Consider the following 24,453-nt stretch of genomic DNA (forward strand, 5'->3'; position numbering starts at 1 on the left):
TTTCCACGGGACAGACTGCAAAAACATGATACTTTTCTAAATATACATGCGTGCATCTGAGACACGCACTTCTCACGCATCTCATCCTGATGCGGCGCCTGCGCTAGTCCATTGCAGCTGACGTCACAGCCAGAATGGCGGTCAAGGTGACTCCGTCAATATTTCTTGCTTCATGTTAATTTTAAAGGCAGTAAGGCGTCTTCGGGCTTGTCGGATGCGGGGGACAGCATGCCTTTGCGAATGCGCGTGTGTGAAAACGCAGCGGAGTTGCGCGCTTTTGCCTTTATCTCTGCATCCCCGCAGAAGCTCATCTCTGCCGGCCTCGCAGAGACAGCTGTCACTTCTTTCCTCTGTTGCATGTGTGTATCTCTGTGTCTCGGTGTGCCTTGTAGCTGTAGTTGTTAATGCGGCCATGTGTGATCGAGCCTGCTGTGCGTGTAAGCCAAATCTGAACGGTGACATCACTTGTGTTCGATATCTGCTGCTGTTTGCCGAGGCTGTCAGCAACAGCGTGTCATAATCTGTGTTTAAATCGTGCAACATGTGCTGTAGGTTCAAGTCACAAAAAGAGCCGACCCTCATGAACTGAAGGCTATTTTCCTTAAGGTAAGTGTGAAGGTGTGAGTTGCTCATAAAACCACTGAACACATCAAGTCATTACAATAATACTCAGAAAGAGTGTATTACGTGTCTAATAACACATTTGAGCAACCTAGTTCCTTCTGTGCAGAGATACAGTTCAGAAAAGGTCAAACAAATGCTCCAACTAAATTTGGATCAGGTTCAGGGAATCTCCTTTTGCTTTGACACACACACTCTCACTCTCTCTCTCTCTGTGTGTGTGTGTGTGTGTGTGTGTGTGTGTGTGTGTGTGTGTGTGTGTGTGTGTGTGTCCTACTGCACACAGTCTTTTATAATTACTGTGCAGATTTGTTTACCCCACAGATTTCATTTGGAGGCCTCAAGCCTCCGTTGGCTACCATAAGAGAGCCGTGTAATTTCTAATGCATATTCAGGTGCAGCAGCTAATTACTGGTGGCTCAAATTGACTGCCTGTGTCATTTGATTAAGAATTACTTGAAGCCTACTGTGAGGGTGAATGGATACAGGATCACACGATGGAGAAACGTGGCAAGAAATTGATTGGAATTAATGTTTTAAATTAAAACATGAATTCAGCAGCCTGGATTAAGTAACCTTGGCCAAACCTGGCGCAAAGGTTCCCTCCCTCCCTATTTTTCTGTTCATCTCATGCACTCTTCTTGTGAGCCTGGCTCAGGACAACGCCCGGCCTTTCTGTTAGCAGCTCGTGTGTTTCCAGAGCTATCCCTGATCTGTCCTGAAACTCGAGCCGTGCGTCTAAAACGGTCTTATCTCAAAGCGAGTGTTCTCACTAGTGTAGTCCGTGCAGCACTTCAGTGGCTATATGTTTCCTCCTGAATGAAAAGCTTGTGAAGTGAGGATAAAAGATGAATGTGCACTTAATTGCTTCAAATTAGATGTTCTGTCGTCTGAACCTGTTGAGCCCTATTGCTTTTGTTAATGTAATAGGCACCAATGACCTACAGCAATATTAGATTTTTACATTGCGTTGGAGCACTTTCAATAATAAGATCAGCAAAACACACAGGAAGGGATGTACAGTAATAGTTATAGTTACAGAAAATCATGTCTGCCAAAAGGAAGACAGCTAACACAATAATAATGGTTCCCAAGAGACAACAAGAACACACACACCAAGCCTGTGAGGAATATTGGTGCATTTTACACCCATGATGTAGAACAATATATGCTTTAGGGTGCACTATAGATTGGATAATAAGTCTCTGTTACCCAGAATGCACCAGTAATACTGGATTGTACTGGGCAGCTCCCATGGTGTGAGTGGTAACACTGTGATCCTGAAACATGAGTCTCTCGTTAAATATTTCCACAGAGTTCCAAAGTCACCAAAATACTATTCATGACTGAAAATATATTTACATCACAGGACATGTTTAATACTCTGTTGTTTGTTTTTATCATCATCTAAATACAGTAGTTTCCACATAGAGGTCTGTATATGTCTCTTCTGCAGTATGCCAGCGTGGTGGATGATGGAGAGCATTACATGACTCCCAGGGATTTTGTCCAGAGTTACCTGGGTTTACATGCACAGCCTCAGTTTAATCCCAAAACGGTGGATCTGCTAGCTGGCGTGGCTGATACGACTAAAGATGGGTAAGTTCCTGCAGTGGAAAAACAAAGACTCAAAATACCTGCACGTGGTCTGTCAGGTTTGGTAGGCTATTTAAATGTAGACAAAGATATACTGTGCATTACTTTTCACAGTGTCTTGTCTGGACAGTAACAAACATGTAACATGAATTTACAGATTACATGCTGTCAACACAGTACAGTGCATGAATGGGCATCATTACACAAGACAACAAATGTGCCAATCTTAACTGACAAGTGCTCACCAAGGCTTTATTCGCTGTTATGCAAGGAGCGAATGTGGTAAATGCGCTTATGTCGTTGCATATTTAACAGCCAAATTCCTCTGCATTTGCTGCACAATTAAAATGCCCCCCGTTAACTCTCTTCCTTTTAAAATGGTCCAATTAGCCTGCAAATAAAACAGTGTTCGTCTATAATGAAGCTCACCAAAGTGCAAGTAAGGAGAAGACGTGCAAGTATGCAAAGCATCAGCAAGTTAAGGATCCCAGAGCCACGGGAACACGGCTAAGAGCAGCAACACGGCGAGGAGTGCACATGACAGTGTGACAATGAGAACTGGCACATGCATCCACACGCGCGTGCAGACACAGCTGGGAAGCCATTGTCCCATCAACAAATATTTTGGAACAAAAATTATGAAAAGCAAGCTAAACTCATGAAAGCCTTTGGAGGAATGTTTCTCCAACGGTCCTCCTCGTTTCTTTGTGTCCCCTTGAGAAAGTCTCCGTTGTGGCCTCTAATCCAGGCAGCTTCTCAGCATGTGGTGGCTGTGGCTCTTTGCAGGGAAATGCTGCGTGTCAGTTGTGCTATTGGTGAAAATATGTTTCATAATTTGCCTCAATTTTTTCTTATGGTCTGTTTCCATATGCTGTGGGTATTGATGATAAGTCACTTGTATGTTCTTGGTGGGGTACAAGATGGTGACTGATATCATATGATTACATGGCAATTTCCATCAAGACTGCTTTGACATTTCAGTCTGCCTATCATTAATTCCTTCCAGATCCTTCCCTAGCTATTGATTAAAAATACAGTACTTTACCGGAGAAATGTGCACAGCAGGTGTCAAAAGAGACATTTGAGGATGTGACTAAATGACTGTAGTTTTAAGAGTAACCAGGTGTCATTATCTGTCAATTTCTGCACCCATGGCTAATTTTATTTATTTATTTATTTGTGATAAAGCTGAAGTGTTGATGGATTTAGCCGTGGAGCTGAATATATTTACATGTAATCATGGTGCAGAGAGCAGAGATCGTTGTCTTTTGAAGAGAGAAAAGTGAAACCTGACAGTAATACAGACAGCCAGAGAGGAAAGTGCGAGTAAAATGTTCTCTTCCATTTTGTAGGCCTGCCTTCACTGAGGAGGTGGTGTTTTTATTGGGTGTTTTGCCCTGGGTCCAGATAAAGGGGCTAAACCACAGATTTTAAATGAGATTTTGGCAGATGTGCAGTTTAAGGAATCCTGCTATTGTTTATATTGTTTTCCCTCTGTTTGTGACCTGTCAAAACTTTGCATGTCTGCGTGTGTGAAACCTGTAGCCAGCAGCATTTCAGCTTTTCCGTCCACCCTCCTACTGTGATTGCAATATCTGAACCCTCTCGAGATACATTTTAGGATTTCAGATATTCTCGTGTAACTGATTAGATTTTTTGCTCCAAAGCTATTTCCAAAGCATGTTTTTAGAATTAACTTTTGAATTTCCCCCAGGGAAAACCTCAGTTCAACCTTAAACATTGAGAATGCTATTAACTATTTGGATCTTTTGGATTTTCCTTTAAGGGCTTCTGTAAGGTCTGAAGAAGTCCAAGGATGAAGCTTCCATTCTTATATATCTTGCTTCAAAATGACTGAAATGTATTAACAATAAGACCTTTAGAAGAAGACCTCTAAAAATTATAAAGATGTAAATGCAATTTCTAACTCCTCTCATGTGTTATGATTTATACCATCAGAAGAGTTTCTAAATGGTATATTTCACCATGAAAGTAGTTTCCAAATTCAGGAAAGCATTATAAATCTTGGCTGGAAATAGCTGTCACTGATGATGTCATCTGATGATGTAGTGATTGCCATCATATTCTCTTTCTCCCCCACACAGGCTGATCTCCTTCCAGGAGTTTTTGGCCTTTGAGTCTGTCCTGTGTGCCCCGGACGCCCTGTTCATAGTTGCCTTTCAGCTGTTCGACAAGACTGGCACTGGGAACATCTCCTTTGGTACGTCCACGGTGTCAGCTTGCAGGGCAGTAAGCATCGTGTAGTGTTGTGTACACACAGGATTGGGTTGAATATTTGATATTCATTTCAACCAAACGCTGGAGGAAGAAAATACCGCTTATCAGAATTACCTGAACGTGCACCGTGTGTCCATCAATACTGTCAGCTGGTTGTTGAGGAATGCTGTTGGCCCTTCAGTATCTTGGAAAGCACTTGGAAAGAGATTTCCTTCCATGGTACAACAGCTCATCACTGCACCACCGACCAAAGATAGTAGATAGTGAAACAGGATCCAGCCCTCTGGAATGAATAGGGCAGATTTGATGTACAAAGCGAGCGGGATCTCTCCTGGTCTTTGCATCTCATGTTTTGGATGGAAACGGTTGTGGTTGCTTCATCAGAACACAGAACACACAAACAGGGGAGGCATATATCTTTTGCACTCTTTTTATAAGCTCCTATAAGATTTGTGCAATCCTTTCTCCTCCACTATAAGAATGAATAGAGTGATTGCACCATTCTAACATGGTGGACGTGATGAAACCCACATACACCAAGCAGTTATCTCGATCCTTTCACTTACTCCTCGCAGCTGTATTTGTTTCTGTTCTAATGCTTAATAATCTTCCTGATCAGACCAATAATGGCAGCTGAATTGGCTACACACACACATACTCTCGCTTTATGAAGCTGCTCTTAGTAGAGCAGCTTCATAAAGCGACTTGTGTAAGCCTCAAAGGAGATATGATCTATTTTTTGGTAAAGTGCTGCAGTGACAGCGTCAAAACAAAACAAATACACAGACCAGAAAAAGCACAATAAGGGGATTGATTGGGCATTTTAACAATTAAAATTGTGGTTTAGGCGCTGTTTTTATGAAAACAATATGCTGTTGTAGTTATAGAAATGGTTATTTGTAGATTTTTATTCATATACTGTATGCACAGGTTGCACAAGCATCACTTTATACCTGGCTCCATCTCAAAGGAGTCCAGTTTGATGTTTAAAAAGAAATGTAAGTTTTACACAGAAGAACGGCGCATAGAGTGGAAGTATGCAGACTTGAAACCTCCTCCTGTAAAAGCGGCCAGATTGGCTATTCAATCCAAATGGGTCCTTTGCTGTGCTGTAAAGAGATTTGCTGTAGATGAAACAGGAGTGCCAGAAGGAGCTTCCCCCCAAATCATGCACGTTTCTCCCTGTTGCAGAGAATGTACGAGACATCTTCAGCCAGACCACAGTTCATCACCACATTCCCTTCAACTGGGACTGTGAGTTCATCCGGCTACACTTTGGCCATGAAAGAAACAAGAACCTGAGCTACACAGAGTTCACCCAGTTTCTGCAGGTACCCATCGAGACCTAACCCACAATAACCTTTTCAGAAGTGGTCCAAGAACTGATCTAAGGCCAACACTTGATGCACTTTTCTGATTGTTTGAGATCACTTTTTCAGGAAAGTCTTGCCCATCCATTTACTCAATAAACAACAATAGGCCTTCTTTAAAAAAAAAAAAGAAGCATATTTTTGCTTTAAAGAAACTATACTGGAAAACTATAATCCCTGGTAGCACAGTGTACATCAGTAAGAGCCAAACCTTTACCCACAAATGGAAGCAGCGCAAGCTAAACTGGTAGCTTTAGATGATCTTCAGCACTTTTTTGGCAGTCGTACACCATTAAGTCACTCACTGTTGTTTTCCTTCAATTATGAGCTGTTGCATTTAAGCTGCTGAATTAGTGCTCTTCAGGAGGTACCTGCTTTGGAGTGGTGGGCTTTGGTCTGAGGATGGACGTGTGTGAACACTCACAGCACTTTGTGGTTCGGTCCACAAACACTTCCCACCACGGCAGCAGAGTGCCGCAGTTGCATTTGTCATTAATATTACTGTGATTCACTCACCTCAGACGCACTTTATTTTCTGTTTGAAAAAAGCTTAGCAGGTAGGAACGCAGAGCTTTACCAAAGGGACCCACTGCAACGGTTCACTGATGAGGTGATCAGAAGCCGAGTGTAAAGACAAAGTTACAGCTGAACGCTGCGGTGTCGTTGCTCTGTGATCTTCCAGTTATGTTTGACGAGCTTTGACAGCAGATGCTGACCTGAGGTCAGCCTTCCCCTGCACCCCCGTCTGATTGCAGGGTTGTCATATCGAATCACCTTCCTGTGGACACACCTGCTGGCTGTCTCGCTGGCCACTTAGCTCATCTAAGGGATCAGACTGCTCAGGACGTGGTTTCCATTAGCTTCCACAGGGATTGTGATGATTACAAGAGCCAGTGTCTGACACTGTCACATCTGCCTTGCACATCTGTCCAACAATGACATTTTCATACTTTCATCTGTCCTCCAGTGTTGGGTTTCTCTGTTTCCCTGTAACCTGATGCTGCTCACCACTGCTTTTCCTGCGTGCGCGTGTGTGTGTGTGTCTTTGTGTGTGTGTGTGTGTGTCTGTGTTTCTGCAGGAGCTGCAGTCAGAACATGCACGTCAAGCTTTTGCACAAAAAGACAAAAGCAAAAGTGGCACCATCACCGCACTGGACTTCAGCGACATCATGGCCACCATCAGACATCACATGCTGACTCCCTTTGTAGAGGAGAACCTGGTCTCGGTGAGAACGTTCGGCAGTGTTGTCAATCATTTAAAGTACTGTGACCGATGTTTTCAATTATAGGGATGTATTCAGTTACAGTCCCTCTACTTCAGGCTTCACAACAGGTTTAAGCTCATTGTGTGGCCTGAAAGTCCACCATTTTGGTTCGCCCACATATGCAATGTGGTTATGTACAGATATTTCGGAATAAAAGTGTTCAGCTGTTACACAAAGGGAAAAATGCTGAACATCAAAGAGCAACTAGCCACGATGACGTAAATGATAATACAGTGGGACCTCTACTTACGAACGTCTCTACATGCAGAATTTTTCAGGTTACGAAGCGTCTCAACGGGAAAATATTTCCTCTTGTTACGAAAGAAATTTCAGGATACGAAGGTCAAAAATACGCTACCGCTGCTACTCGCAGCTCGCGGAGTTTAGCGAACGCAAACATGCTTGTAGCTGCTCTGCCACTGGCTATCACCTAGCATTTTCCTGTCATCCCATTGGCTAGGAGGGACGTCAATATGTACAAGTTTGTGTGTATCCCAGCGTCGCCTTCGTTTAACTTTTATTTATTGTGGGTGTTCGAATGTTTGTCCATTAGATGGCGGTGTTACCACAAGTGTTAACGTTGGTTGCTAGTAATGACGGCTAATGTAAGATTAGCCTGTAATAAAGGTAATTTTGTTCCTGGAGAAGCCTTGCACTGAATTCCTACATTTATTGTGCGGTAATCTAATTGTAACATGTATTTGTTACATGTTTTGATGCATTTTTATGATTTATAAAAAAAATATGTCGGAATTTTCGGGGGCTTGGATTAGGGTATTTACATGGAAAACGCATCTCTACTTACGTAGTTTTCAGGTTGCGAAGCAACTTCTGGAACAAATTAAATTCGTAAGTAGAGGTCCCACTGTATGTGAATATTTTATTCACTCTCTTTAATGTTCTGCTTTTCCTGTCTCCTCTTTTAACAAAACTTCCCTGTGCTGTTGTAACTGCCCTCCTTCTCCCATAATAACCTGAGCATTTAGTCTCTTTTCCCCACAACAAGAAGTTCATTTAACCTTTCTGCCACTGTGTGATAACCCTTTCTTACAGAAGATAATGACATTTACCTTCCCTGGGGATTTACCCTTGATTTTAGTTGTTTTTACTCAACAGAAACAGATTCATTTTGACATTTGTAAAAATAATTGTTATATATCCTGGTACAATTTGTTACCTGTGTCCTTTTTTGTCTGTGCTTAAATAATGGCATATATTGGGTCCCCCCTCAGGCTGCAGGAGGCAGCACCTCCCACATGGTGAGCTTCTCGTACTTCAACGCCTTCAACGCCCTGCTCAACAACATGGAGCTGATCCGCAAGATTTACAGCACCGTCGCCGGCACGCACAGAGACGCGCTGGTCACCAAAGGTAGCTCTGAGACGCGGAGCCGATCCACATGTGTGCCGATGCTGTGTGAGACATACAGTATGACGGGTGGCGAGAGGACAGAAAACATGACCTAAATCCATTTTTTAACCTGGTGATGAGGTCACATCCTACATTTCGACCCGCATATGTGCTGCACTGTTCAGCCTGCTGCTAAAGGTTTCACTCCTCTGAGCAATGTTTGTTAATAATAGTTGCCACAATAAATAACAAAATCTCATAACCACATTTAGTACTGCAGCCATCAGTTACAGAGGTGGGCTGCATGACCGAGGTCTGCAATCCAAGGTTTTCCTGCTCGGACCTGAAGGAAAATGTCTTTGTGAGGGAAGTGAATAACAAAGTCTTTTCCCTTTTTCAACCACAACCATTAGGTTTCCTTTGAGAAGGACCACCTGATGGTAATGGAGATTCTCAGCAGGGAACAGTAAAGAACTGAATATAAAGCACATATAAAGGAGTGTCTCAGAGACTGCATGCTCACTTACTGCGAAGGGCTTTATAACTCCAATCTATTTTTCAATAGCTTTTGGCACTTTTTAAGATTTATCAATATTTAAAAAACAGTTTTAAAAGTTTGATATTGATGTAATGCATCCTGTTATCCTGACCTCTCTGTTCTGTTTCAGAGGAATTTGTTAACACTGCAAATAAATTTGGCCAGATTACTCCGATGGAGATTGATATTCTGTACCAGCTTGTGGGTCTGCACTCTCACTCTGGGTAAGATCCTACATCAGAGGGACCTTAGGGTTCTAAGGCTTTAGGACATTAAACAGGTGGCGTCACCCTCAGTTTTATAGCTGAATAATATTATAACTAATATGAAACAAGAAATTTAATGATAAATAATTCATAAGCCTCACACTAAGCTCAGCAATTTTTGAACAGATAGATAATGGTTAGTATTCACTAAATTATATATATAATCTGTATAAACACACGTTAAAGCGAGTAAAAAGGTGCTTCTTGAATGTTAAATTACTTGCACTTATTTGACTCATTCAATGTGTCCACAAGCTCACCCAGGATGCTACTGTTCCTCAGATGTCTTTATTTCATCATAAATGGAATAAATACATTAAAATGTCTGTTTATTGACCATAAAGGTGAAGTTATTGCTCATTCAGTGGCTCCACCGGATGAAGACATGCGTTAAACATTCAGACTTTATGATGCGTCAGGCCGGTGGGGATTATTTACATCTCAGACCTTTAGGGAAAAAAACAGTCTTGTTTACCTTCTGGAATACAGGCGCCCATCCAGCTTTGTTTGTCTGCTGTTTACATAATCTTAAATTAAAGTTGCAGTAACTCAAAGTTATATGCCAATAAAAGGTCTGTGGAAAATCTTACAGCGCTGACTTGTATTTATGGTTGATGCCGGACTTTTTTTTCCTGGCTCGACTCCCTTTTTGCCTCATTGTTGTTTGTTAAGGCGACTGAACCATGCAGACATTGAAAGGATAGCGCCGCTGGAGGAAGGAGCCATGCCATATCACCAAGCAGAGGCACTGCGACAGGTAGACTGATAGACTCTTCTAATACACCTTCCATCCCCCTGCCTTTTATCAAAGCCTCCCTCTTCAGAAAGGGGCAACAAAAAAAGGCAAAATCCAGCCGCTGAATTAGTGCCCATGTTTTTCTTCCCTTGTGAAGTGCATTACTTAAACTCACTGATAAAAGTACACAATTATAGTTATAGAAGAGGAATGGATTGTCGCGTAGCTCCTCTCCATGAAATGTTCTCGCCTTTTTTCCCTTTTAGTCCAGTGGCACATACACATCGGCTGCAATCACACATCTGAGAAGCTAATAAGAGGCTTTTATCAGTGTGGAGCCTGAGAAGTTTCGGAACCTTTAGCAGAGTCTGCTAATGGCAGAAAGGGTGGGGAATCAAGGTGGATGTGGGAGAACAAAATAGTTCCTGCCTCTGCTGGATAACACAGCTCTATATCAGCCTGTGGTCGGAGCTCTCAGGCCACCGGTGCTCCTGGGACCACTGCTCAGAGGTCTGGAATTTGATTCCTTTTGGGGGAATGCTGCAATTCTCAGGGCCTGCCCTTCAGTGGAAGTGGGCTAATTGTTTAAACCCTTTGATCAAGAGCTCAATCTTGTTAGCATGCAACTCTCAGTGGAAGCATCTGGGCAACGGAAAAGAGCCGATCTGCCCTATTCCCCCTCTCATCTGGTCTGGGAGAAGTTACTCACCACCTCAACCTGCAATCACGCATGCTTTAACATGGGTCTCACCCCGGCTGTGTAATATTCATGTTGATACTTATCTGGACATGAAAAGGGCTTGTAGGACTAATCTGTTGCCCCGCACTGCTGTGAAAACAAAGGAGGCTCTACTTTCAACATCAAACGCCAATCCATAGATCAAGCAGATAAAAATAAATTACACTTTCTTGTAACAACAACAGAAAGACAGAGAGGTTCAAGCCCGCCCATGTGCAACACGTGTACAAAGCTCCAGCTACAGGTTCACATGGAACCAAATTTATCCAGCACTAGTGTGTCTGACATTTAATACTGATGATGATGAATCAGAAGTTACTGTATATCCACATTCCATTGCCTTCTTCCTCCAGGTTTCTTTCCACAATGTATCTGATTCTCTGGTTTAATAGCCATCCTGATTCATTGTTAGTGTTCCCACCACCCTCTGTTGTCTTTCTCCAGACTCATTTTAGCGCTGGTGTCTTTTTCTCCCTATACAGCACCCTCACGAGCTGTCTCGGCCCGTCTGGCTCCAGGCTGCAGAGTCTGCCTACAGGTTTGCTCTGGGCTCAATCGCCGGAGGTGAGTGACATGTCTACGGCAGAGCCCCTGACCCTCCCGAGGGGTAACCTTAGCCGACCGAGCTGGCGTGCTGAGGCCCCCGGGGCTAGCCATTGTACTGTAGGGAGCGGGGTTGTGATGTGAGGCTCTGGCATTGTGCTGCCGTGCCACCAGTGGCTCCAGGCTGTCGTTGGGAGTCGGAGCTTTTTGGAATGACACAAATCTTCCGGAACCGCACACTCTGGAATCTCTGTCTAATTACACTGGAAGGAACTGATACAAGAAACTTGGGACATAAGTGCCCCTCAGATAGGAACAGACTGTGTGTTTGTGTGTATGTGTGTGTGTGTGTGTGTGTGTGTGTGTTCTTACATATTCAAAAGACAATTAAAGCAGGTGAAAATGGCATCAAGATTACTGAGACAAACAGGGCGACTGAGGAGAACATAGCTACAAAGGGTTATTTACGGTCCGAGCCCTCATTGTTTTCAGCCCGTGTTTAGGCGCGTGATACAAAAGAATCTACCTCTGCTGTGTGTTTTCCAGCCACCGGGGCTACAGCTGTCTACCCCATCGACCTGGTGAAGACACGCATGCAGAACCAGCGCTCCACAGGCTCCTTTGTTGGAGAGCTGATGTACAAGAACAGCTTCGACTGCGCAAAGAAGGTGCTCCGCTACGAGGGCTTCTTTGGATTCTACCGAGGTACAGATTTTATCACAGATGCCATAAGCGCCTCCAACCAAGAGCCTCTTGTGAAACAAACCATCTAAGGGGCGGGGGGACACATCCGGATTTGTCAGTGTGCTAATATCAGCAGCATGGTTTGCTAATTGATACCAGAAACCTTTGACCTCCCTGTTGTGCACTGAATAAAGCAACACCCAAGGGTCACGGTTCCATTATCTCCATACCTGAGTGAGCGAGAGATACTGAGTTAGACAGAGAGAGAGAGAGAGAGAGAGAGAGAGAGAGCTCCCCAAGGATGAGCAGCAGGATTTGTGTAGTTGCAATAGCTCATCTGTCTCCGAACGGATGGCAATAATGGTGCTGAAGGCCCGTGATACACAGCACTGCTGCCCCTCAGGCTGCGTATGAAGGAAGTCAAGACTGCCATCTACTGCTGCCTCCCACAGCACAGCTCTTTGTTTCCCCCCCCTCACACATGATAAGAGGGCGATTGCCTCAGAGACAGACACGCTCGGCTGTTTTCTGGCCACATACCAGCAGCAGTCACTCAGCAGCTCCTTCAGAAGTTTATCTAGCTTGATGAAGGACAGGCGGTGAAACAGTATGGTGGTTTTCGCCACCGTTACCCCCAGCCCCCCTCCTGCCCCCCCGCCCCTCCTCCTGAACTTGATCGTGACCACACAGCTGTCTCTGTTCTCTGCCGTCAGTGGCTTTCGGGCCTCTACAATGCTGATCCCAAAATGCATAAGCAGTCTCATATTTTTAGATCTTTTTTTGCTCAGCCTCAATGGGACCTTTGTGTTGGGTGCAACAGATGCATCAGCCACATTTGTAAATATTTATGGGTGTGTTTTATATACACGAGAAGCTTTCGCTGGATGTATAAAGGCAGCGAGGATAAAAATGAGCCTTCATTTCATGGCAGACTGTGTCCCTCCCTCGGTCAGGTATTCTAATGGTATCTATGAATAATATTTTGCAGGTCTCCTCCCGCAGCTCATTGGCGTTGCCCCGGAGAAAGCTATCAAACTCACGGCAAGTCATTCCACATGTGCGGCTCCAGTGTTTGAAAAGTTGCTTTGGATGATTCACTGACAAATATGAACTCTTTGCAATCAAAATGTGACTGCAACCACAAGTTAACATTAATGTCCCTCTCTCAACACCAGGATTGTGTCATCATCTCCCCCTTCCAACCTCTCCCCCCCCTATTTTTTCCCCCCAGATGAACGATTTTGTCAGAGATAAGTTCACCACAGTGGATGGCACCATCGTTCTGCCTGCTGAGATTCTTGCCGGTGGCTGTGTAAGCATCGCTCCAGACATCTTATGAACTGTGTCTGCAGGGAAACCAAAAAAACAAAGTCAAATGGGGCAAAATGACTGCCAAATATTTAAAGTTTGAAGCTATTTATAGTTAGTGATACACTGTAATTGTACAATTACATACTGGTTAAAAAATGTACACTTTCAGCTTCATAAAATAATCAGCATTTTTTGGGTAATTACAAAAGAGAAAAAAGTTGTATTAATTAGTATATTTTATTGACATGCTAGTGCTATAGAGCAAGGAAACATAGTAAATATAATGTATGGGGTGGACCACACATCCTACATGATAGCCTGGTTCATATTCTGACAGCTGAATTGAATATTTTTTTGTTACAACATTGCAGACGATTTTTAATTTTGCACAACGATATTGAAAATAGATCTGATAACTGATCGTCTTTTGTAAGAAAATATATCAACATGAAACATCTTGAAGTTTCCCTCAAAATAATGTTTTTAGTAGTTTTTGATATTTGATAAATATCTATACATAATCCCAGTATATTATTAAAGAGGTTTTCTGCTGGCCATTTAAATGATGTGGTCTGAAAAACTAGTAGGATTAAGTCAGTAACAATATTAGCCCCTATCCCTCTGTGTAGAAAAATATAGAATATAGTTTAGGAGCAGAATTCTGGGAGTTTAATTCCTTCACTCTGTCTGTGGACAAACTGAGCTGAAGTGAAACAGGCAGCAGAGCCTGCAGGTTGCTCACAGAGGAGCAGGGTCCTCAGGGTTGTGACCCCTGTCAGGGTGTAATTGGAGGAAGAGGCCCTGGAGGGTCCTGGAGAAGGCTGGGTCGAACTCACTGTGATTAAGTTTGACAATGCCGTCCATACCCAAGGCGTGGTCGTGGTACCGGTCCCCACGCAGGACACCGGGGATCTTTTCAATACAAGGCGTACACAAAGAGGGGTCACATCCCATCTCTGTCCCCGTTCCTTTGAGATTTGTTCATTTTGTGTGGGACGGATTCATCATGTGAAGGAAAAAAAAGTGGCTGTTTAGTTAATCTGGCACATTCTAAATGATTAGTCCCATCAGAGGCAAACTGGAGGAAGATAAAAGAGGGCACCGGTGCATCAATCTCCAGAGCAGCAGATACTCCCCCTCCACTTTGAAGAGGACCAAAAGTGCCGCGGCTTTTTTTAGACCTTTGCTCGGATGTTTACAGATAAGACCCCTGCCCCGAATGTCTCCGGCAGCCATCTTGGGGCCTGATTTGATTTGGGGAGGGTGATAAATGTGCCAGAGTCACAGGGTGCCGTGCCTTCAGGCCGTTGCTTGCCCGAACCGGGTGAATCAGTGCTCTCCCCTGGGAATTGGGGTGAATTGGGGAAGTGTGCGGGGGGTGAGGCCAGGCTGGGCCGCTCACCCTGCCACAGGAGGTGCCTTAGGGGAAGCGAGGGGGCAGAGGGCTGGTGCCAGGGTCACAGCCTGTCAACCACGAGACGGGGCTTCCACTTACCCAACGTCTGCTCTGACCTCAGTTGTTCTTCCATCAATGGCTGCTCTTTTTCCTCCACCCATCAAGCATTTTTTCTCTGACTCTCAGAGCAAAAAAAAAAGCATCTTTTGTGTTGAAGTTTATTGAGCTAATTGGAAAACTACTGTGGAGAAATGCTTACACATCATTAAATCTTCAAAGTACTTCAGAAACCTGCATCTGTGCGCTTCCTCCGTGTTTAGATTCCTATGTGTTTCCTGCAGGCTGGAGCTTCCCAGGTGATTTTCACCAATCCTCTGGAGATCGTTAAAATCCGTCTGCAGGTGGCTGGAGAGATCACCACGGGGCCCCGGGTCAGTGCCCTGAATGTAGTGAGAGAGCTGGGCTTCTTTGGCCTCTACAAGGTAGGTCGGCACCTCTGCATCACCACGACGTCTGCAGCAACAACCTCTGCTGACTCTGACAGACAAGGGCAGGCAAAGGTGCTCCATGTTCCCCAGACTGAGCAATAACACCACCGACCCTTATTTATTGTTCAGCACAACAATGACACAAGGCTCAGCTTTTTGTTGGAGGTTTTTTTTTTTCCACCATCAAACACTTTGAAAATTAATATTTTGGATTCATCAGAAAATACCCCATCCATAATATTTAAGGTAATTTAAACAATTAAAATACAGCAGGTAATTACTCTGCCACTGCTGGGAAGGAATTTTCAACAGCAAAACTACAATTAATACAATTACAATTAAGCCTTTTTTTTCTTTTTGTTTTTGTTCTAGGTTGTTTATTTTGGTGACAGTAAGAAAATCCAATTCTGCGATTACAATCAATACAAGCAAGGCTCCATCTGACTTTAATTGGTTTGTTACTGTTGAGCATTTACACTTTTGGCCACCGCTCAATATTTTTATCAATATGATTTAGTTTTTATGACGTGACTGTATTTAAAACAGAAACTGACACAAACACAAGACATGATAGAAATCAACTTTCTTTTGGGATTGATACAGTTTCCCAAAAAATGCATTAAAATGCCCAATGACTGACAGGAGATTGGTGGGATTGTGCCGTGTTACCAGGTGTCCTCGGATCTGTGAGCAGTTTTAGAGGTGTAACGTGTAACATTCTTAAAGAAATAATGATTTTAATCTAGAACAAACCGCTGTCTCTGGACACGTGTGTGCTGATGCCTCTTTTCGAGTCGCCGTGCTGGAGCACTGCCTCGGAATTCTCTGGTCCCTTCATCAACATTAAAGCCCCCCCCACTAACCTCGACTGTGCACGTTACCTATAAATATCTCAATGGCTCCTTTTTTCCCCCGTCAGGGAGCCAAAGCTTGCTTCCTGCGTGACATCCCCTTCTCCGCCATCTACTTCCCTGTTTATGCCCACAGCAAGGAGAAAATAGCGGATGAAGACGGGAAGCTGGGACCTTTGCAGCTGCTCGCCGCTGGAGCTATTGCAGGTAACAAACATCTGCAAAGTTCTGTGGCGGTGTTATAGTTTCCTTTCCTCTGTACGCGGGGCTTTCGTCACATCGCGCTGTACACACACTCAACCTGGCCGGATCCCTGCTGGGGCCAGTCTGTGCAAAGTAAAAGACCTTGGCTTTGTCCGTTCTTGAACATCTCCTAAGGCGTACCTGCGGCCTCGCTGGTGACCCCTGCTGATGTCATCAAGACCAGGCTCCAGGTAGCAGCCCGAGCGGGCCAGACCACATACAATGGAGTCATCGACTGCTTTAGGAAGATCCTCAAAGAGGAAGGCTTCAGGGCGTTTTGGAAAGGCGCAGGAGGTAAATACACACGCACACACACACACACGCACGCTTAGTGAGCATATATAGATCGTGGCTTCACAACTGGGAATTGTGGCTCGCTGTGGTGGTTGTTATTGTCTGGAAGGCACCGAAGAAACAACATTGTAATTTTCAACTCTTCCATTAGCGCGAGTCTTCAGATCGTCACCGCAGTTTGGTGTTACCCTGGTTACTTATGAACTGCTGCAGAGATGGTTTTACATCGACTTCGGAGGGCAGTAAGTACCGGTTTCGACAAGTACATGCCTCATTCTTTTTTAATTTCTGGAGGTTTAAACCAACCCTCTCCTCAGTCGTCCTGCTGGCTCTGTGCCAAAACCCAAACCCACAATGGACCTTCCTTCAGTGACTGCAGACCACGTAGGCGGCTACCGTCTCGCTGCCGCAACCTTCGCTGGTGTGGAGAGGAAATTTGGTCTGCATCTGCCAAAGTTTAAGCCTTCTGGAGACGTGACAATCAAAGCAGCCAAGACCACAGCGGAGCCGCAGGCACCGTAAAGCGCCACTCATCGTGCCTACGAGGGCTGCACGCTCCTCTGGTCATCATGTTTCCTCTGAAATGGTTTCACTGAAACACATCAAATGCATAAAGCAAGTGTCCTATTTCGAATGCTGCATGAAAATGGCTTTAATGCTTCCCCCTTTGCATAGCTTGCACATTTTTATTGTACACATTGTACTTCTCTACAGAGGGACATTATGGCATCTAAGGATTGTAACTGCATTTTGTGTGCAATAGTTTTGGTCTGCATGGTAGAGATGCTTGAAAGACACAAGGATGTACAGATGTTTTGGAACCATGACCCAGAAAACAGGGAAATAATTTAAATGTATTTATTGTATTTTATTGAAATAAATCATTCAGACTGTTTTTGCTGTGTGAAAAGTACATTCTCTGGTTGGAGACACTTCAGAAAATAATCTCTGCTCAGATCCACCATTGATTACAGATCTGAGATCAGAGCTGAGTAGTTCCAGCATATATCATCATCTCAGGCGCTGAGGACATACTGACTATTTCAAAACTAAACCAGATGCAGAGACACAAGAGAGGCTGGTGGAGTAAAGTCACAGACAAAGACATCTGGACGTTTCACTAAAAAAGAATATTTAAGCAATCGTGTCTGAGAACAGCGGCGACGACGTGGATTACAGTTACGACACCTTTGGTGGGAGCTGATTCCGCGATGTCCTATGTTGTAAATTTAAATGTTAATATGACTTTAATTAAGACAGGTGTGACTACTACAATTTAAATGAAAGGTTAAGGCATCTGGTTTCAGAAAGGTTGAGCAATTTACTGTCCGAGGCCGATCGTCCTGACACTGGCCTCTGAGGAAGACTTGTGACAATCCAGCTAACTGAGAAGAAGGCAGATTTGTACAAATATGAATGGAAAAAGTGAAAGAAAAAAACAACTTGAGATGCTTCTTTTAAATAAGCCATCTTTTCCTCTTGCCATGCTGTCAACACATCTCCATCCACTCGACAACAGAGATGCCGGCTGGAATGAGCTGGTCCCATAAATGTGGCGTCCATGGCACGTGTCTAGACAGCCAGACGCTGAGCAGCCAGCTCCTCTGCATCGTCCCTGTTCTCATTAATCTCTGCCAGTGTGCGAACGAATCGGGTCCACTCGTCATTTCGCGGTATGGCAATTTGCTACGTGCGTGGAAGGAGACAGAAGACATCAGGCATAGTTAAGTGCAATATATTTATCAAATATTATGTGTATTTGTATGACTAAATGTCATCGCGTTTGGAAAAATCTGTTCAGGAAAAAAAGCCATAGTAGCTCATGACTAAAAAGCACAAGTGGAAAATTTAGAGATGTCATCTCACCTCTCCAACATCATAAATGTAGACTCGTCCATCCGAATCTCCCACGGCAATTTCTCTGCCAGAATGAGCCCATCTGACCCTGTTCAGGGCCGGGTTACCATCTACTGTGACACTAGCAGTTGGGACCTGCAAGAAAACACGAACAAGTAGAAAAGATCTAGAGTAAATGTTGAATTAACAATTATGTGTGTACTTTACTGTGTACTGTTGTGTGTACTGGTACCTCAGTGTCATTGTTGAGGTTCCACAGGTCCAGATGACCCACTCCATCCACGCATGCAAACAGAGCAGGGTGAGTGGGAGACCACATGACATCATAGACATAATCCGAGTTATCTTCAAAGGAGTAGAGCGGCTTATTGTTCTGCAAAAAGAGATGATGTTTAAATGGTTATCTAGAGGTTTTATGCGCGACGATACTCTACGTATTTAGATGCAGATGCACCTAAAAGCACCAAATGAGAAGGAGCTTTAATTACCGGTATTCCCATCATTTTGAGTCACACAGGATAAGACACACATTGTCAATAGCCAATGAAGACTATTTAATGCAAGAATTTTTTTTACAGACTTTAAAAATTCATTTTAGAGCTCTGATACCTTAGTGCTCCACAGCTTGACAGTCCAGTCGAAAGAAGAAGTGACAAACAGGTGGGAAAAGTCCAGAGGCCCCGGTGCTGTGTGACAGTTGATCCCTGTGATGGGTCCATGGTGGCCCTCAAACATCTCACTGATGCCTGCTTTGCTGTAGAGCACAGATTAGTTAGGGGCTTACGACAGATTCAATTGAGCGTGATTCATTTAATCCCTGAAAGCAGCAGCTGAGGACTGATGACTTTTACTGCACACAGGAGAGAAGTGAGATTCCACTAATGCTTTGAGAATGATGCATTACTCTGCAGATTAAAGGAGGAGGCAAAGATGGACCTCTGCTGGACGTTTTCATGTTAATCTTTTACTTATATCCTGTGATTGCCAGCAGGGGTGGCAAAAGTGCCTGTAACCCTTCAGCCACATGTTGCAGAGCTGTTAAACAAACCCAAGCTCTGATAATTAATGTAGAGAGGTAAATACTCAGCGTGAGTGATGCTCATGCATTATTAACTTGAATGAGAGTATCATACCATTGTAAATGAGGTGGAAAATTATTCGCCCAATTACAGAGGTGGCTCTGCTGTGCAGAAGCTAGCAGCTATCCCCTCTCTGTGGTTTCTGGGTAAACTGCAGGATATTTAAGTGCTGGGGGGTGTAGTAAAGCTTCTCACTGGAAGCTTTGATTTAAGCCACATTTTCTCTTCTTCCCCTGTGAGGCCAAACGTATTCTCCCAAATGAGAACATTGCAGGATGGAACTGCTGTCCTAATCTCCCTGGGATGACCAGGCGTAAACAAACTCTCTCGCCCACAGAAACACACAGAGAAGAAAAATGAAACGGACGGGAAAAGAATGATTTGTTTCCCCCCGCATGTGTGCCCTGTTTATAGTGAGCGACCTTTGCAAACATAACTGACAAGCAGAAAAGAAAAACAGGATGACTGGGCAGGAGCGAAACCTCAATCAGCAGGAGATGGAGTGGTGGAACTGTGCTACACTGAGAGGAGAGTGGGCAACATTCACGCTCGGTCCTAGGTGGGTCAAAAACGCTGCCACAGTTTCCCCCGGACGGTGCTTGGGGGGAGGGACCCACCTTCCATGACGACACGCCATGTAGACGGAGCCGTCCTCGCTGCCCACCACAAAATTGTTGACGTCTCCGTGAGGGAACGACATGGAGGTGACAGCGACAGCTTTGGACTGCTTGAACACCAGCTCCATACTGTCCTGTGGAAAGAGGAGGAGAGCTCACTGAATAACAAGCTCCCAGGGCAGGCTTTGTGTTTAGACACACTCTGCCAAACACAGCCTATTAAAGTCACTCGACAGTTTATTCGTGTATGACACCTTATAAAGGAGGCCTTGGTAGGGCTGAAAAAAAAATGACGTACGTAAAGTTAATTTCCTCAAGGATGAAAAAATGACTTGGGATAAACTTAAGAATGAAAACAGGGAGAAATACCAATGGTGACCTTAAGCAACCAGTGGTGCAAATCTTGGACATTCAGCCAACATAAGACAGAGGACGACTGCAAGTTCACCTCAAGCAAATCTGATGAGCAAATGATCATTCTTCATAATATACTGTATAGGAAGACTTTAGATCTTAATTTATTTATTACCTGTGGATGAGAAAGCATGTCCAGACTCCAGGAGCACATTCTGCCATCAGTGGAGATGCTTATCAGGTTGTTAGCATTCTGGGTGCCAACCACATTGACACAATAAACTGGGTGCTGCAAAGACAACAAAGGAGAGCTTCTAAACTCCTGTTCCACAGGGACAGAAAGAACCGGCCTGCTGCGACACTCAGTACCGTATGTGCTGCCGCTGACAGGGGTGTCCTCTGCACAGGCGTCCTCTTGTTGCTTCTGTTGTCCCACAGTACAATCTGGCCCGAGTATGTTCCCCCGACCACAACGTTGGGGTGGAACTTGGCAAATGCAGCCGACATGACAGCAGACTGTCAGATAGAAAAACAGAGGGGTAAATAATGGTTGAATTTTCCAATAATGAAAAAATCCTGATTTATATTGAAGAAATGGAAAGATGGTTTGATTGCAGCACATCTGATCTAAGAATGGAGAATGCATCAAGGACGCACACAAATGTCTCATTAAAATGACCTGGGTTCGTTATACAACTCATTGCTTAGCCAAATATGCATTTGTCAAAGCATGTTGCTAAAATGGTAACTTTCTCAATGTGTTTGAGGAAAACCCCATTTGTGCAGGTATAGAGGGAAAAAGGCATTTACCCTTCTGTTAGATTTTATTCATTCTGAGCAATCGGGCTGCATTTACATCCGCTCTGGAGGCAACAACATGTGGTTCTACTCAGCTTGACTTGATGAAGGAGCCTCAGGGCAGGCATTATAATAAGGCTGGCTAGAGCAGCGTTACTGTCTGAACACAGGGCCCTTGTTTAGATGCACACGATAACCAGCACGGCCCCACACTCTTAATCCTGCTGCACTGCTCGGATTCCATTCAATCCCTGCGCCGCACGTCTTCTCCGGCGCCTCAAGAACATGTGTTTGTGGACAGATGTGGTGTAGGTGCATGCCAGCACGGTGAACTCACAGCCAGCATAGAGGCAGGAGGGTATGGGGGTGTGCAAATGAGAGTATATGGGCAGAGCTCTACATCTGTCTTGCAAGAAGCCGACCAGTGTGAAAGAAAGAAGGAAGGCTTTGACTACCTGACAGTGGAAGACATATTCAGGTGTGGTCTTCTTGTACTTCATGTTCCACACCAAGGCCACGCCGTCGGGCTCATGAGGAGCGTCCTCATTGTTGTTGTATGAGGCAACCAGGAGTTCAGGATACTGATGGCAGAAAAGGACAAATAATTGGAAATGAATGTGTGTGTGCACCCGTTGACAAGCCCTGCCCTTACCCTCTACAGAACTGCTGAATCGTTTCTAAAACAAGTAACTCTACACTCTGGATTTTTGCCCCTCCTTATAAAAACATGGGTAAACTGAAATTTTATTTCTTTTCAGAAATTTAATGAATGACTCTAGAGAACAGAGGTCGACTGAAATAAATCAGCTCATTTAAAATTGCTGAATTACACCCAATAAAATAGGTTTCAGTTCCAGAAAATCTCTGCCAGTAAAGAAAACATTAACTTCTGTTTCTGAGAGCAGATTTACAGTTTGTGATATTTATTACATTAATCACTGGGGTATGAATATCGCCCTGAGCCAAAACCTACTGTGAACAGAGAAACTTGGCTGTTCAATCATTGTCAAAAGTTGTTGTGGAATCCTGAACTTAAATGACCTCAGACACCAGAGGAAACAAATCATTACAGCCTGGGAAGAAGTGACAACCTGCGCAGGACATAACCGGCTATTCCTGGGGGGCTCGTGGTGGAAATTAAATACAGTCGATTTCAAGCTAGGTAATCGTAAAGAATTATGGGTTTGCTGTCTGTAAGCTGTTTGAACAGCTAATTGGGAACGCTACTCACGTACAATCGTGCCTGAATGTTTATATTGTATGTTCTGTACATCATCGGAACACAAATTAAATCGCCATAAAAGCCTATTCTGTGATGGGTCTCTAATAGCCTTTCTAAACAAAACTGGTGGGTCAAAAACATTAAAATTATTTCATGTTCTCGACCAAGTGACATCCAACAAGGAAACCTTAAACTCTGCTGAAGTTTGTGTTGCTCACAGGGTTAAAGGGGAAAAAAAATTGTCGACCATGTCGGAAATGTTGTCCTACAAAACAAAATGGAGCAATGAGGAAAGCAAATTCTCTCAAAAAACTAAACAGGTTCAGTTCAGAGGTTACAATTTAGCCTGAAACATCTGGATATTTCTTCACCATAAAGGTCAGAGATTTTACCAAATGTTAATATGGCCTGTATGATTTGATTGTGAAGATATAGTTTTGGCAACATAGTTTGTGTTCCGCTAATTACATGACAGTAAAACGTGACCTATTCGATCCTTATTTGAACATGTAAATACTTATCAATCCCACTTGTTACTACAAACACAGTATTTAAATTCCCCTCTGAAAAGTTCTGCGAGTCTTATTAAAGAGAGACCTGGGGAGACCAGTCCAGGCATGTGACCACGCGGTGTTTGGACCAGTGCTCGTCTGTGAACTGCCTGTTGAGAAACAGCTTTGCACCAGCCTGGATTTCACTGGGGGGGGGGGAAACACACCACATGATCGATAAGTTACTTTGTCCAAATTCCAATTGAAAGGCTGCTTATTTCGAGCAGCAGTCGTGCAGTTGTTACCACTCCTTCTCCTCCAGGTCGCGGCCGCTGTAGTCAAAGAAGAGATCCACGTGTTCCGACAGAGCCCGCTCGATGATGCGTGTGCTGTGGTCAAAGAAATTGGCAAACTCCTCCGAGTGAAGGATCTGGAGTTTTTCCTCCTCTGTCAGCTCGTGGGGGGGCACTTAAAGGAGAGGCATCACACAATAAAGGGTTCCTACTCCTCAATGTTGCTGTTGTGCACATATGCTCAATACTTTTTATGTGTGCACGATCGTTAGGCGTTAAATACCTTCCTCCTCCACTTTCTGGTCTGGAATCTCAGTCTGAGGCTCTCCCAATGGTGGAGCTGGAGCAATTTCTTCTTCCTCTTCTTCCTCTGTTGATCAGAACGTGAACTACGTTAAACAGGAGAGCAGACATCTTTACACCTCAGGATATCAGTCTTGTCAAAAATGTGAAGACTCATCACTTCAGGATCATGTTGGCAGAACACATTACAGTCATGTCCCAGACCTTCCCTTCCATTATTCGCTTTATTAGTAGAAGGATAACAAGACTCCACCCATTGGAACCTTAGTTTTGTTTGGATTGTCAGCTTTTCAAAAATGAAGCCAACACTCTAAAGCAAGCAACTTTGTCATTCGTTTTAAGGAGACACGGCACAGCGGGTGTCTCGTTGCCCTGGAGAGTGAATGAGACGCCGACCATTCAATAGACAGACTAGCTCTCAGTGTAGCCGTTTCCTATGTCGCTGTCGCATGTTGCCCTGCCATGGGGCAGCAGGGGCAGAGGGTGTGGAGCAGCTGCCCGGGGCCCTGTCCCATTAATGCGGCCTGATGACGGCATGGTGCAGAAGCAGATGGTGATGCCGGGATTGTCTCGTGTTCTTCAGAGGTGGCATGGGGATGGCACAGAGGTTTTACGCCTGGCTGCCCTGACACAAGCTTCTCCCTGAGCAGTGAGCTTGTGCAATTACCGTCCTAGCAGGAGGTCTTGCAACTCCTATTCAAGCCCAGAGAATGTACAAGAGAATACAGGCCAGAGCAGCTGGCAGGCCGTGCACCGGCTCTACCTCAAAGAAGATGAACACGCTTTTTCACCAACATCTCCTAGAGACAGTATTTAGCCGACATTTTCAACGTTAAAAAAAAGGGGGGTGGGGGGCATATGCAGGACAAAATAGATTCATGAGAAAAGAAAAAAAATACACAGCTGTTTT

At 44.2% G+C, this 24,453-nt stretch overlaps 2 protein-coding genes across 3 annotated transcripts in view; one reads left to right on the forward strand and one right to left on the reverse strand.

Annotated features, from left to right (window-relative positions):
* LOC101065797 (calcium-binding mitochondrial carrier protein Aralar1) lies at nt 1-17,643 on the forward strand. The gene is made up of 18 exons (XM_003961914.3): nt 1-146; nt 553-606; nt 2,078-2,220; nt 4,323-4,438; nt 5,647-5,786; nt 6,905-7,051; nt 8,323-8,461; nt 9,109-9,202; nt 9,917-10,001; nt 11,202-11,283; nt 11,809-11,967; nt 12,935-12,987; nt 13,178-13,258; nt 14,995-15,135; nt 16,061-16,199; nt 16,371-16,529; nt 16,681-16,771; nt 16,847-17,643. The coding sequence occupies exons 1-18, from the start codon at nt 135-137 to the stop codon at nt 17,049-17,051; spliced, it is 2,040 nt and encodes a 679-aa protein (XP_003961963.2). The 5' UTR covers nt 1-134; the 3' UTR covers nt 17,052-17,643.
* The window catches only part of LOC101066022 (cytoplasmic dynein 1 intermediate chain 2-like), a 13,776-nt gene continuing 6,696 nt past the window's right edge, over nt 17,374-24,453 (reverse strand). For both annotated transcript variants that reach the window (XM_011609778.2, XM_003961915.3), the window contains 11 exons: nt 23,524-23,610; nt 23,253-23,415; nt 23,054-23,153; nt 21,690-21,815; nt 20,806-20,952; nt 20,612-20,725; nt 20,083-20,216; nt 18,996-19,140; nt 18,619-18,759; nt 18,396-18,521; nt 17,374-18,215 (listed from right to left, as the gene is read on the reverse strand). In XM_011609778.2, the coding sequence (XP_011608080.1) occupies nt 18,102-18,215; nt 18,396-18,521; nt 18,619-18,759; nt 18,996-19,140; nt 20,083-20,216; nt 20,612-20,725; nt 20,806-20,952; nt 21,690-21,815; nt 23,054-23,153; nt 23,253-23,415; nt 23,524-23,610 (1,397 nt within the window). In that variant the 3' untranslated portion in view covers nt 17,374-18,101. The remainder of the gene's footprint in view (nt 18,216-18,395; nt 18,522-18,618; nt 18,760-18,995; nt 19,141-20,082; nt 20,217-20,611; nt 20,726-20,805; nt 20,953-21,689; nt 21,816-23,053; nt 23,154-23,252; nt 23,416-23,523; nt 23,611-24,453) is intronic.

Source organism: Takifugu rubripes, chromosome 1 (assembly GCF_901000725.2).
Source record: "Takifugu rubripes chromosome 1, fTakRub1.2, whole genome shotgun sequence".
In the NCBI taxonomy this organism is placed as follows: Eukaryota; Metazoa; Chordata; class Actinopteri; order Tetraodontiformes; family Tetraodontidae; genus Takifugu; species Takifugu rubripes.